Here is a 12,545-nt window from a genome sequence, read left to right as displayed (position 1 = left end):
AATCTTAAAAGGTGAATATGGGACCAGCAGATGGCATAATGATTACGTTACTGGACTCCCATGCAGTTGACTGCGGTTTGAGTCCTGGACCTGGAGACTTGAAACTCACATTGGGTACGTGTGTGTGCATGCCCAGAATCCCAAGAGGCGGATGGAAGAGGGGAGACTGCGGTGTGGCCATCCCCCCAGGGGATGACTTCTTGTTTTCTGTTTCTGTCTCTCCAGTAAGCATATGTGCCCTATAGCAAAAATCTCTCCACCCCCCAAAAAGTGAATATTATAAATTTTGGTTGCATTAATGAGAAGTAAGAGATTGTTTTAGAAATGCTTTTTTTTTTGGTACAGGTTTTTGCCTCAGAGCATGTGCACTTGCTGGAGAGAGAAAGAGACAGAGGGAGAGTGAGAAATTACCCCCTGGGGGCTAACCACAGTACAATCCCTTCTCCATTCTCCTTCTAGGATTTTGGGTACGCACACACATGCGCCCAGCGTAACTTTCAAGCCACTGGGTCCAGGACTCAAACTGCCACTGGCCACATGGGAGTCCAGCGACATAACCGGTACACTATCTGCTGGCCCCACAAATGCATCTCTTAATGAGAAAGATGGGATTTTTTTTTTTTTTTTTGAGAGGTTTTTCCTATAGGGTGTGTGTACTCACCAGGACATAGAGACAAAGCGAGAAATCGCCCCCTAGGGGGGATAGCCATGCCGCAATCCCTTCTCCTCCATTCTCCTCTTGGTATCTTGGGCACGCACGCCCATGCGCTCAGCATGAATTTAAGCCACTGGGTCTGGGCCTAGAACTGCAGTCGTCTACACGGGAGACTAGCAACATAGCCATTACGCTAACTGCTGGTCGCGAAAGATGGGATTTCCAAATAGTTCATGTATCCATAAATAAGTAAGAGTTACTGCTAGAATCACTCCGGGTTTAGCATCAGTGCTATTTCTGTTCTCTCTTTGTTTTTGGAGACGGAAGCCCTGAGAAGCCTGGCTAATGCACCCACATAGTTGGGAATGAAAAGGATTGTGTTTGTTGCTTTATTTATTCTTTGAACTCTCTTTCAAGTCACAGACCAGAAATCATACAGTGACTTCCGAAAGCTTTCTGGAAGCCTGAGATCTGGAAGCTGACTGGCTTTAAAAGAACCAGTTCCGCATCATCAGAGTGACTTACTTTCTCAACACGACATCAGTGTATCAAACCGTCCCTTCAATTGACCCTAGATATTCTTACACTTTTTAGAAACAGGAAACACACCATGAGTGATGAGTAAGAAGTTTTTTTTTCTTTCCTTTTGCCATAGGGTGTGTGTACTTGCCATAGAGACGCAGAGAGGGAGAGTGAGAAATCAACCTCCCCACACCAAGGGGAGATGGCCACATAACAGTCCCTTCTCCATTCTTCTCTTGGGATTTGGGGTATGCATGCATGCACACACATCTGGCATGACTTTTAAGCTGCCTGATCTGGGACTTGAACTGTGGGTGGCTGTGTGAGAACCCAACACTTTAACCACCAACCACCTGCGCGGTGTCAGAAAGCCTATGTTTGTTAAGTAGTAAACAGAGACACCTTGCCAAGGCAGATCCGCGTTAGGAAGGACCCTGTGTGGAAGCTGAGGGTCTGGCAGTGATTCCCTTACAACTCTCTGCTCAAGCGCTAGCTGGGAAGCCTTGGTGTAGCGCCCATTCCCACCCCTGCAGGGGTGCACACATCCAGGCTGGGAGGAGGCAGCTGCACTATCTTTCAAAGTAAACATCTGTAGAAAGAAAGCAATATACACTCACGCTATAGATGCATTCTTGCCTTACCTGCGTTGCTCCTTTTGAAAGCGAGTTCTGCCCCGATGGGTCCCAGTGACTTAGGGAATAACTGATTGCCCCACGTGTACGGGTTTCCATCCTTCCCACTGGCTATGAAGGACACGTTCTTGGGATTTACCCCTTCGAAGAACAAAGCAGTGATGCCGAGGTTAGAGTGTGATGGTAAATTTGAGGGATAAATATATTTATATCATTTAAACAAAGACTAGAAACACTTTGGGCAGGAAAATGGAACTATATTCAGGTTAAAATGTAGCAGACTTGGGACCGGCAGGTAGCGTGGTGGTTAAAGGCACTGGACTCCCACAAGGACAACCGCGGTTCAAGTCTTAGACCTGATGGCTTCCCCTCTCTCTCTGGTTAAAAATTGAAAATAAATAAATAAATACTTTTTAAAAAATGTAGCAAACTTGGTTTCTGATGAACCCGGACATGATCCCATGCTCTCGGCTCAACAACCTGGAATAGTAGCAGTGTGCTTTGTACACAGAAGGTATTTCTATTTTTAAAAATAATTATATTAATTTTATTCATTGCCATTACTTTTTTTTTGGAGAGATTTTTTTGCTATAGGGCGCATGCGCTCGCCAGACAGACAGAAAGAGACAGAGAGAGAGAAACCGAGAAATCACCCCCCAGGGGGCATGGCCATGCCGCAATCTCTTCTCCTCCGTTCTCCTCTCAGGATCCTGGGCACGCACGCACACACGCCTGGCCATTGCTATTACTTTTTATTTATTTATTTATTTTTGAAGTTGACCAGAGAGAGAAAAGGAAAGTGAGAAAGCACGCTGCCAGGTCTGGGACTTGAACCGCTGTCAGTCATGTGGGAGTCCAGCCACCTTAACTACCACGCCACCTGCTGGCCCCATAGAAGATATTTTCTAAACTACAAGTACTAATAATAACATTTGACATTCTTGCTTGTAAAAATGTCTCGTTGGGGCCAATAGGAGATGGGGTGGTTAAGGTGCTGGACTACCACATAGCTGACTGCTGTTTGAGTCCCAGAAAAATCATGTTGGGTGTTTGTGTGTGTGTGTGTGTGTGCCCGTAATTTTGAGTCTCCTTTTTTTTTTTTTAAATAATTATTTTATTTAACTTTATTTATTTATTTTAATTTGACCAGAGAGGGACAGAGTGGGGTGGGGTGGGGAGTGAGAAAGCAAGCCATCAGGTCTGGGACTCGAACCAAGGTTAGCCATGTGGAAATCCAGTGCCTTCACCACCACACCACCTGTTGGCCCCTGCATCTTACATTTGTGAAGTAAAAATGTCGATCTCTCTAACTACCCTTAGACAGAGCAGTGTCTCCCTTACTGCCCACAGTCAGCCAGGGCACACTCCGAAAGCCTTTACCTGCTGTCTGCGTGCTCATTTCCACTTGCTCACCACCTCCCTCTTGGTCTAGACTCCCACTGTGCCTTCTGTCTTCTAGCTCATTCATTCCTAAACCCTTTCCTCATTTTCCCTCTTTCCTCTCGCCAGTTATTAACAGCAGAAATGGGCCCCCTGATTGGATTCCTAGGATGAAACGTATAGGGAAAAGTAGAAGAATGGGTTATATACATCGGATTCCTGCTCACGATCCAGCCTCAACCTTTTCTTTCAGCTGCTTGATGCTTCTTTCCCAAATAAGCCTCTGGGGAATGAAGACCATAGCTTCCTTAAGAAGAGTTAGGGGTACAAGCAAATTTTCCTGCTCACTTTGTTTAGAAAGCTATAAATGACCACGCCCACAAAAACACAAAAAGATCATCTACTCCCCTCATAAGATGAAAGATATATTTGTACAGATATACAGTGATTTAAAAATTGATTCCTTTCTAGAGTAAAATTTTTAAACAGTTTACTTCTTTTTTTAAAGAATTATTTATTTTTTACTGTTATTTTTTAAATTTGCTATAGGGCACATGCACTCCCCAGAGAGAGAGAGAGAGAGAAGAAAAGTGAGAAAGCAAGCTGCCAGGTCTGGGACTTAAACCGTGGTCACATGGGAACCTAGCATCTTAACCACTACACCACCTGCTGGCCCCTAGATTAACTGAATTTTTAAAAATTTAAAAACTGGATGTAGAGGGGAAAATGCTGTTTGCAGGTGCATGATAAATTCCCCACTGTCTGCTAGGTCTTTCTCCCAAGCTCCATATTCACAGATCTGGGTGTCCGTTAGATTAATTTGGGTATTCAACAGGCATCCCAAACTCAGCAGCTGATTCTGCACCTCCGTGCTCCTGTCCGTCCCTAATCTTGCCTTTCTCGAAGTCACCACTACCCACCCAGCTGCCAAGTCAGGATTGCAGAAGCGGACACCAGCTCTTTTTATGCTTCCCATCAGCCATACTAACCTATCAGCAAGTCAGTTCAGTTGCACTACCAAAATGTCTAATTTTCCCCACTTCTATCTCTACCTATTCCTCTCTGGCATAAGCCATCACCGTCGCCCATCTGGACTTACATAGTGGCTGCCTGACCAGTCTGCTGGGCTCTCTAGCAAGCTCCACCTGGCAGTCAGAATGACCTTCTATAAACATCCATCAGGGGGAGCCCGTCCACACATTGCAGGGACAGTGGCAGCTGGTCCGGTACAGGGTCCTTAGTTTTCTTGTGAAGTGTTGCCCCCCCCCCACCTTACAAATTTCAACTCCTTAAAGAAGAAACGTTTGTTTCTTCTCACCCATTTTATAAAAGGCTGCAGTGTCCAGAAAGGTTCACTGCACCCACTTTTTAGCAAACACCAGGACTGCCACCGGGCACTGACATCTCTCAGTTCAAACACCTGGAAAGATGAATCAGAAATGATTCCAGGAGGCAGTGTACCTATGTGGGACTACGAAAACTCTGCTACAGAACTGATTTCCAAAACATCCATCAGATCATTTAGGAGACAATATAAAATTTGCATTTTATTAAAAGTTGATATGGAAGTACAGAATTGCTTAAAGCAAATTCTGCAAGTTAGCATTTACAACGCGCATAGCTTTGGCAGGGGAGGGAGAAACTTTTGGAAGCATGTTCAGCATCTTGATTTTGGCAACTACGCACTTCTTGAGCAGACTTCCACAAGTGGCAGAGGCAAGTTCTTGGCCACAGTCTGGGCCGCCCACGAGCTCTAGGGTAATATTTTCTACTTCACTGGTGACCTTCAGAATTCCCAGGCACTCGAGCCTGGCCTATCTCTATGCTAGTTAGCTGTAAACATTTCATTTTCTGTACTTACCTGGAAGGTATCGTGATTGCTTCAAGTAGTACTGTTTAGCTGTCGAGGCGGTTGGTAACTCGGAATCAGGTTTTAGAGAAGCAACAGCAGGTAGGTTCTTGTTTTCCCCTGTTGAGTGGTTGGAGACTGAGGGTACTGATTCTGGAAGCCTTCAAAGTCAACACACGGTGGTGTTACAGCAGGCAGACAGCACGATTCCTAACCCGCCCTAGGGACAGCTCTCCAGCCATCAGTGCCACGGTTTCCATCAGTCTTTTCACCCATGGAAATGCGAAATGACGGCCTCCCCCAGTAGGCAGGGCAGAACCACTTCTGAGAGCAGGTAGTGTACAACAGAAAGCTTTATAATGAAGCAGCAACTGCCCTCTGGATGTTTCTCTCCAGCAACGGCTGGATTCAGAATGTGGGAAGGTGGCATGGCACATCGAAACAGACGATGATCCTGTGATCAGCCTGTGTCGCCTGTCCACTAAAGCAGTGTGAGAGGGAATGCAAGAGCACCCCGCGGGGGAGATGGCCGAGCCGCAATCCCTTTTCCTCCGTCCTACTGGGCGTGGGAGAAGCCTGATGTGATTTTCAAGCTGCCAGGTCTGGGACTTGAACTGTGGGCAGCCATGGGGGAGTCCAGTGCCTTAACGACTAGGTCACTTGCAGGCCTCTGCGTCATTTTTCTAACAGCATGTGCTCGCTTTGTGTCTCTGCATCACATTTTGGTAATTCTCACAATATTTCAAACTTTTTCACCATTAGTATACTGGGTTACAGTGATGTGTGAATAGTGATCTCTGATCTTACTATTATAATTTTCTTAAGAATCATTTTATTTAACTCTACTTATTTATGTATTTATTTTTAATTAGACCAGAGAGGGACAGAGTGAGAGAGGGAAAATGAGAAAGCAAGCTGCCAGGTCTGGGACTCGGACCATGGCTGGCCACGTGGGAGTCCAGCACCCTCAACACCACACCACCTGCTGGCCCCCATTACAATTGTTTTAGGGTGTCAAGAACTGCACCCACATGACAAAATGATACAAAGCTACCTTTCTGTCTTTTTAAGTAAACATTCATTTACATCTATTGAGTAAAATAAAGTTGATGAAAGGTTAAAAAAAAAGTTCTTTTTTTTTTTTCCCCCTGGAGAATCAGAAGTCTTACCGAAATGGAGAATCTTTTTTCCTTTTTTCTTTGAGAACATCCATGCTTGGCTTCTTAGAATGAGAAGCTCCGAAATCACCATCTTCAAACTCTTCCCAACTATCCCCAGTCTTGAAGATGGTCTGACCCCAACGCCTCCTTCCACTTTTATGACCAAGTGTGCCCGCTGGCTTCTGTGAGGGGAAACCAGCCACCATAATCTTTAATCATTTGCTGAAAACCTTTTCAGTATAAGCTGTTATATTAAACACTAAAAGTCCCCCATTACCAAAGAAACTTCCATATATAGGGTTGTCGGGAAAATCATGACACATTTTTGCATAGAAATAAATACATAGAGGGACCAGCAATTAGAGTAATGGCTATGTCGCTGGACTCCCATGTAGTCAACTGCGGTTCGAGTCCTGGACCCGGTGGCTTAAAACTCACGCCGTGTGCATGTGCTTGTGGACCCAAGATCCCGAGAGGAGAATGGAGGAGAAGGAATTGCGGCGTGGCCATCCCCCCTGGGGGGTGATTTCTCGCTTTCTGTCTCTCTGTCTCTGTCTTTCTGGTGAGCGCATGTGCCCTATAGCAAAAACCTCTCCAAAAAAGAAAAATAAGAAATAAATACATAGAAAAAATATGTTACAACTTTTCCGACAACCCAGTTCTTAAGGATACTTAAGGTGATTTCTCACTTTCTATTTCTCTGTCCCTCTGGCGAGCGCACAAGTCCTATAGCAAAAATCTCTCTCTCAAAACAAAAACAAAAACAAAACCAACACACACACAGTAGGCCAGGAGGTGGCACAGTGGTAAGGCACTGATTCCCAGTTGGCCGACTGTAGTTTGAGTCCTAGACCTGGCGACTGGCACGTGTGCGTGCGTGCTCAAAATCCCAGGAGCAGAATGAAGGAGAAGGGATTGTGGCATGGCCATCACCCCTGGGAGGTGATTTCTCACTTTCCCTCTCTCTGTCTCTCTCTTCCTCTGGCAAGTGCATACGCCCTATAGCAAGAACCTAAAATAAAAGCAAACAATGAATTTATTAGACGCAGCATCGATGGCCTCCAGTCAACTGGGTGACTGGGTTTCTCGTGACGGCCTCAACACCGCAGCGAAATGAGGTAGCAGACTGTCAGCTAAGGGAGCTCTGTAGAGTTCAGTATCTTTTTACAGTTTACTTCTCCAGTGAGAGAGAGAGTATGTGAGAAGGAAAGAGCATCGTGACGCGGATACCCTGGTAGCACTCGTTTGCAGTGTCATTAGTGGCAACTCACAGCTGGCACATTCCTGACGATGCTCGGAAACAGCGTGGGCAGCGGCTTCTGCTGACTCTGCTTGGGAGGCAGCTGCACGCCGGCATTCGGAGGTGGCTGGATGGGCTGCAGCGGTTGGTGGTTGCTCTTTGGCTGGGGCTGTCCGGCAGGCTGATCAGTTATGTCTGGCAGAGGCTTAGGCTCGAGTTTGACTACAGGAGGCTTTGGTTCTAAGGGCTGCAGGGGCTTATTGACAACCTGTTTCGATTCCAGATGGTGCGAGGAAGGGCCCAACACCTGACCGACTTGGAAGTAGGGGTGTTTCAGTGCCTGCAAAAGCGAGATCACAACCGATGTGAAACAGCTCCCCCTGCGCTAGCGCACGTGAACTACTAGCGCCTGGCACTGGGGTAGGCAGAGAGCATTTGCCCACATAAGCTTCAGAGATTTCCCGAGTGTCCACTTTTCTGCTTATGAGGTTCCTTATATGGCGACTTTAAAATAAAAGATAAAAAAAATTAATGATTTGAGAAATAAACTCCATTTAAAAAATTAAAAAGTGATTAGAATATAATATCTCATTTGTAGTTTTAACACCCCAGGCAAAGCAACTATTGTATTTATTTAAAGATTTTGTATGGGCCAGCAGCTGGCACGAAGGCTGAGGCACTGGTCCCCACATGGCTGACCGCGCTGCCTGAGTCCTTGATCTGGTGGTTTGAGAATCATGCCAGGTGCGTATGTGTGCGTGCCCAAAATCTCAAGGGGAGACTGGAGGAGGAGGGACTGTGGTGTGGCCTTCCCCTACCAGCGGGTGACTTCTTACTTCCCCTCTCTCTGTTTTTTTCTCTCTCGGTCTCCAGTGAGCACACGCATTTTATAGCAAACAAACAAACAAACAAAAACTTTGTAAGTAAACAAAATATATCTCATAAACTTTGGCTAAATTTGTTAGGGTTAGTTCAAACTAGGATGCTAGATACTGATAATGGTTCAGAGTACATCCAAAACATTGAGTGAATTAAACAAACAAACAAAAAAAAGCCTTCTACATAGTTTATTTTAAATGATTAACCACAGCTGAATATAAAATACAGGGTTATTCTCAGATGGAGTATAACAATATATTACCAACAATAACATAATTTCAAGGAGGGCTACAAGTACATACATATTCAAGCTTATATTACATCAATATGCTGGCAAAAAGAAGGCATTTATGGGAAGAAAAGATAAAAATACTAATAAAAATGATCACTGTTTGGTTTTTACCTCAGTTATCCAGTTGCTTGCTACTGCATGGGCACAGGGGTGGGGGTGCAGGAATGGACCCCTTATGTCTGGGTGCACTGTCTACAGCAATAGGTCTCAGCCCCTGGGAGACGGCTGGCAATGCCTGCAGAGGGCATGTGCACTTACTAGACACAGAGCAGGAGGGAGAAAGCACCTCCTATGAACAGTGCCAACACCACAATCCCTTCTCCAGGAATCTGGGCATGCACACCCGGTGTATTCTTCAGGCTGACGGGTTCGGGACTCGAACCATGCAGTCAGCCATTTGGGATCCAGCTCCCTTAATGACCAGGCCATGGCCCTGGAGACATTTTTTATTTGTGACAGGAGTGGGAGATGCTACTGGTATCCAGCAGGTAAAGGCTGGGAGTGATGCTTAATATCCCATAATGCTCTGGACAGCCCCCACAACGGCTACCTGGTATGTTTTGTCATTTTAAAGCTTCATTTGTAACACTTTCCCTTTGAAACTAGCTACTATCTTTAAGAGAAAAAAAAAAATTTTAGAGAGATTTTTGCTATAGGGCATGTGTGCTCACCAGAGAGAGAGAGAGAGAGAGAGAGAGAGAGAGAAATCAGCGAGGAAGGCCACACTTTAATCCCTTCTCCTTTCTCCTCTTGGGATTTTGGGCACGCACACACGCCTGGTGTGAGTTTTTTAAGCTGGGTCTGAGACTTGAATAACCATTACACCATCTGCTGGTCCCAGGTTTGTCTTTGAAAATAAAAATATCCTGATAGCATAAAATGTCAAAAATATAAAAAAGATGGGAACCAGCAGTTAGTGTAATGGCTATGTCGCTGGACTCCCATGTAGTCGACGGCGGTTCGCGTCCCGGACCCGGTGGCTTAAATCTCACACCGTGTGCGTACGTGCCCAAGATCCCGAGAGGAGAATGGAGGAGAAGGGATTGCGGCGTGCCCATCCCTCCGGGGGGGATTTCTCACTTTCTGTTTCTATGCCTCTCTCTTGTCTGTCTGGCGAGCGCACACGCCCTATAGCAAAAATCTCTCCAAAAAGAAAAGAAAAGAGAAATTCCAGAGATTCCTCATGGCTCCTGTGAACTAGTGATTCCAGGGTAAGAGAAATGAAGGTTTCCTACTGATAATTCATCCTCCAGCAAACAAGCTAGAGTGGCAGGAGAGGCGAGAGGCAGGCCCTTCAGGAGAAGATTCCTCATGGCTCCTGCAAACTGGCCATTTCAGGGTAAAAGAGAAATGAAGATTTCCTACTGATAATTCAGCCTCCAGCAAACAAGCTAGAGTGATGGATCTAAGGCCGACTGGCACGTGTGCGTGCGTGCTCAAAATCCCAGGAGCAGAATGAAGGAGAAGGGATTGTGGCATGGCCATCACCCCTGGGAGGTGATTTCTCACTTTCCCTCTCTCTGTCTCTCTCTTCCTCTGGCCAGTGCATACGCCCTATAGCAAGAACCTAAAATAAAAGCAAACAATGAATTTATTAGACGCAGCATCGATGGCCTCCAGTCAACTGGGTGACTGGGTTTCTCGTGACGGCCTCAACACCGCAGCGAAATGAGGTAGCAGACTGTCAGCTAAGGGAGCTCTGTAGAGTTCAGTATCTTTTTACAGTTTACTTCTCCAGTGAGAGAGAGAGTATGTGAGAAGGAAAGAGCATCGTGACGCGGATACCCTGGTAGCACTCGTTTGCAGTGTCATTAGTGGCAACTCACAGCTGGCACATTCCTGACGATGCTCGGAAACAGCGTGGGCAGCGGCTTCTGCTGACTCTGCTTGGGAGGCAGCTGCACGCCGGCATTCGGAGGTGGCTGGATGGGCTGCAGCGGTTGGTGGTTGCTCTTTGGCTGGGGCTGTCCGGCAGGCTGATCAGTTATGTCTGGCAGAGGCTTAGGCTCGAGTTCGACTACAGGAGGCTTTGGTTCTAAGGGCTGCAGGGGTTTAGTGACAGCCTGTTTCGATTCCAGACGGTGCGAGGAAGGGCCCAACACCTGACCGACTTGGAAGTAGGGGTGTTTCAGTGCCTGCAAAAGCGAGATCACAACCGATGTGAAACAGCTCCCCCTGCGCTAGCGCACGTGAACTACTAGCGCCTGGCACTGGGGTAGGCAGAGAGCATTTGCCCACATAAGCTTCAGAGATTTCCCGAGTGTCCACTTTTCTGCTTATGAGGTTCCTTATATGGCGACTTTAAAAGATAAACAGAAAAAAATTAATGATTTGAGAAATAAACTCCATTTAAAAAATTAAAAAGTGATTAGAATATAATAACTCATTTGTAGTTTTAACACCCCAGGCAAAGCAACTATTGTATTTATTTAAAGATTTTGTATGGGCCAGCAGCTGGCACGAAGGCTGAGGCACTGGTCCCCACATGGCTGACCGCGCTGCCTGAGTCCTTGATCTGGTGGTTTGAGAATCATGCCAGGTGCGTATGTGTGCGTGCCCAAAATCTCAAGGGGAGACTGGAGGAGGAGGGACTGTGGTGTGGCCTTCCCCTACCAGCGGGTGACTTCTTACTTCCCCTCTCTCTGTTTTTTTCTCTCTCGGTCTCCAGTGAGCACACGCATTTTATAGCAAACAAACAAACAAACAAAAACTTTGTAAGTAAACAAAATATATCTCATAAACTTTGGCTAAATTTGTTAGGGTTAGTTCAAACTAGGATGCTAGATACTGATAATGGTTCAGAGTACATCCAAAACATTGAGTGAATTAAACAAACAAACAAAAAAAAGCCTTCTACATAGTTTATTTTAAATGATTAACCACAGCTGAATATAAAATACAGGGTTATTCTCAGATGGAGTATAACAATATATTACCAACAATAACATAATTTCAAGGAGGGCTACAAGTACATACATATTCAAGCTTATATTACATCAATATGCTGGCAAAAAGAAGGCATTTATGGGAAGAAAAGATAAAAATACTAATAAAAATGATCACTGTTTGGTTTTTACCTCAGTTATCCAGTTGCTTGCTACTGCATGGGCACAGGGGTGGGGGTGCAGGAATGGACCCCTTATGTCTGGGTGCACTGTCTACAGCAATAGGTCTCAGCCCCTGGGAGACGGCTGGCAATGCCTGCAGAGGGCATGTGCACTTACTAGACACAGAGCAGGAGGGAGAAAGCACCTCCTATGAACAGTGCCAACACCACAATCCCTTCTCCAGGAATCTGGGCATGCACACCCGGTGTATTCTTCAGGCTGACGGGTTCGGGACTCGAACCATGCAGTCAGCCATTTGGGATCCAGCTCCCTTAATGACCAGGCCATGGCCCTGGAGACATTTTTTATTTGTGACAGGAGTGGGAGATGCTACTGGTATCCAGCAGGTAAAGGCTGGGAGTGATGCTTAATATCCCATAATGCTCTGGACAGCCCCCACAACGGCTACCTGGTATGTTTTGTCATTTTAAAGCTTCATTTGTAACACTTTCCCTTTGAAACTAGCTACTATCTTTAAGAGAAAAAAAAAAATTTTAGAGAGATTTTTGCTATAGGGCATGTGTGCTCACCAGAGAGAGAGAGAGAGAGAGAGAGAGAGAGAGAAATCAGCGAGGAAGGCCACACTTTAATCCCTTCTCCTTTCTCCTCTTGGGATTTTGGGCACGCACACACGCCTGGTGTGAGTTTTTTAAGCTGGGTCTGAGACTTGAATAACCATTACACCATCTGCTGGTCCCAGGTTTGTCTTTGAAAATAAAAATATCCTGATAGCATAAAATGTCAAAAATATAAAAAAGATGGGAACCAGCAGTTAGTGTAATGGCTATGTCGCTGGACTCCCATGTAGTCGACGGCGGGTTTCGTCCCT

The 12,545-nt window shown here is 45.8% G+C and overlaps 1 protein-coding gene across 1 annotated transcript in view; it reads right to left on the bottom strand.

The window, feature by feature from the left end:
• The window catches only part of MAK (male germ cell associated kinase), a gene marked incomplete in the record, with an annotated part of 40,956 nt that overhangs the window by 12,228 nt on the left and 16,183 nt on the right, over positions 1 to 12,545 (bottom strand). Inside the window, 4 exon segments of the mRNA XM_027774862.1 lie at positions 1,819 to 1,950; positions 5,051 to 5,199; positions 6,208 to 6,380; positions 10,436 to 10,744. Coding sequence (XP_027630663.1) covers positions 1,819 to 1,950; positions 5,051 to 5,199; positions 6,208 to 6,380; positions 10,436 to 10,744 — 763 coding nt within the window.

The sequence above is a fragment of the Tupaia chinensis genome, unplaced genomic scaffold, assembly GCF_000334495.1.
Source record: "Tupaia chinensis unplaced genomic scaffold, TupChi_1.0 Scaffold000048_1, whole genome shotgun sequence".
Classification (NCBI taxonomy): Eukaryota; Metazoa; Chordata; class Mammalia; order Scandentia; family Tupaiidae; genus Tupaia; species Tupaia belangeri.
Note: the sequence above shows the minus strand (reverse complement) of the source record. Positions and strands in the feature narration are given on the sequence as shown.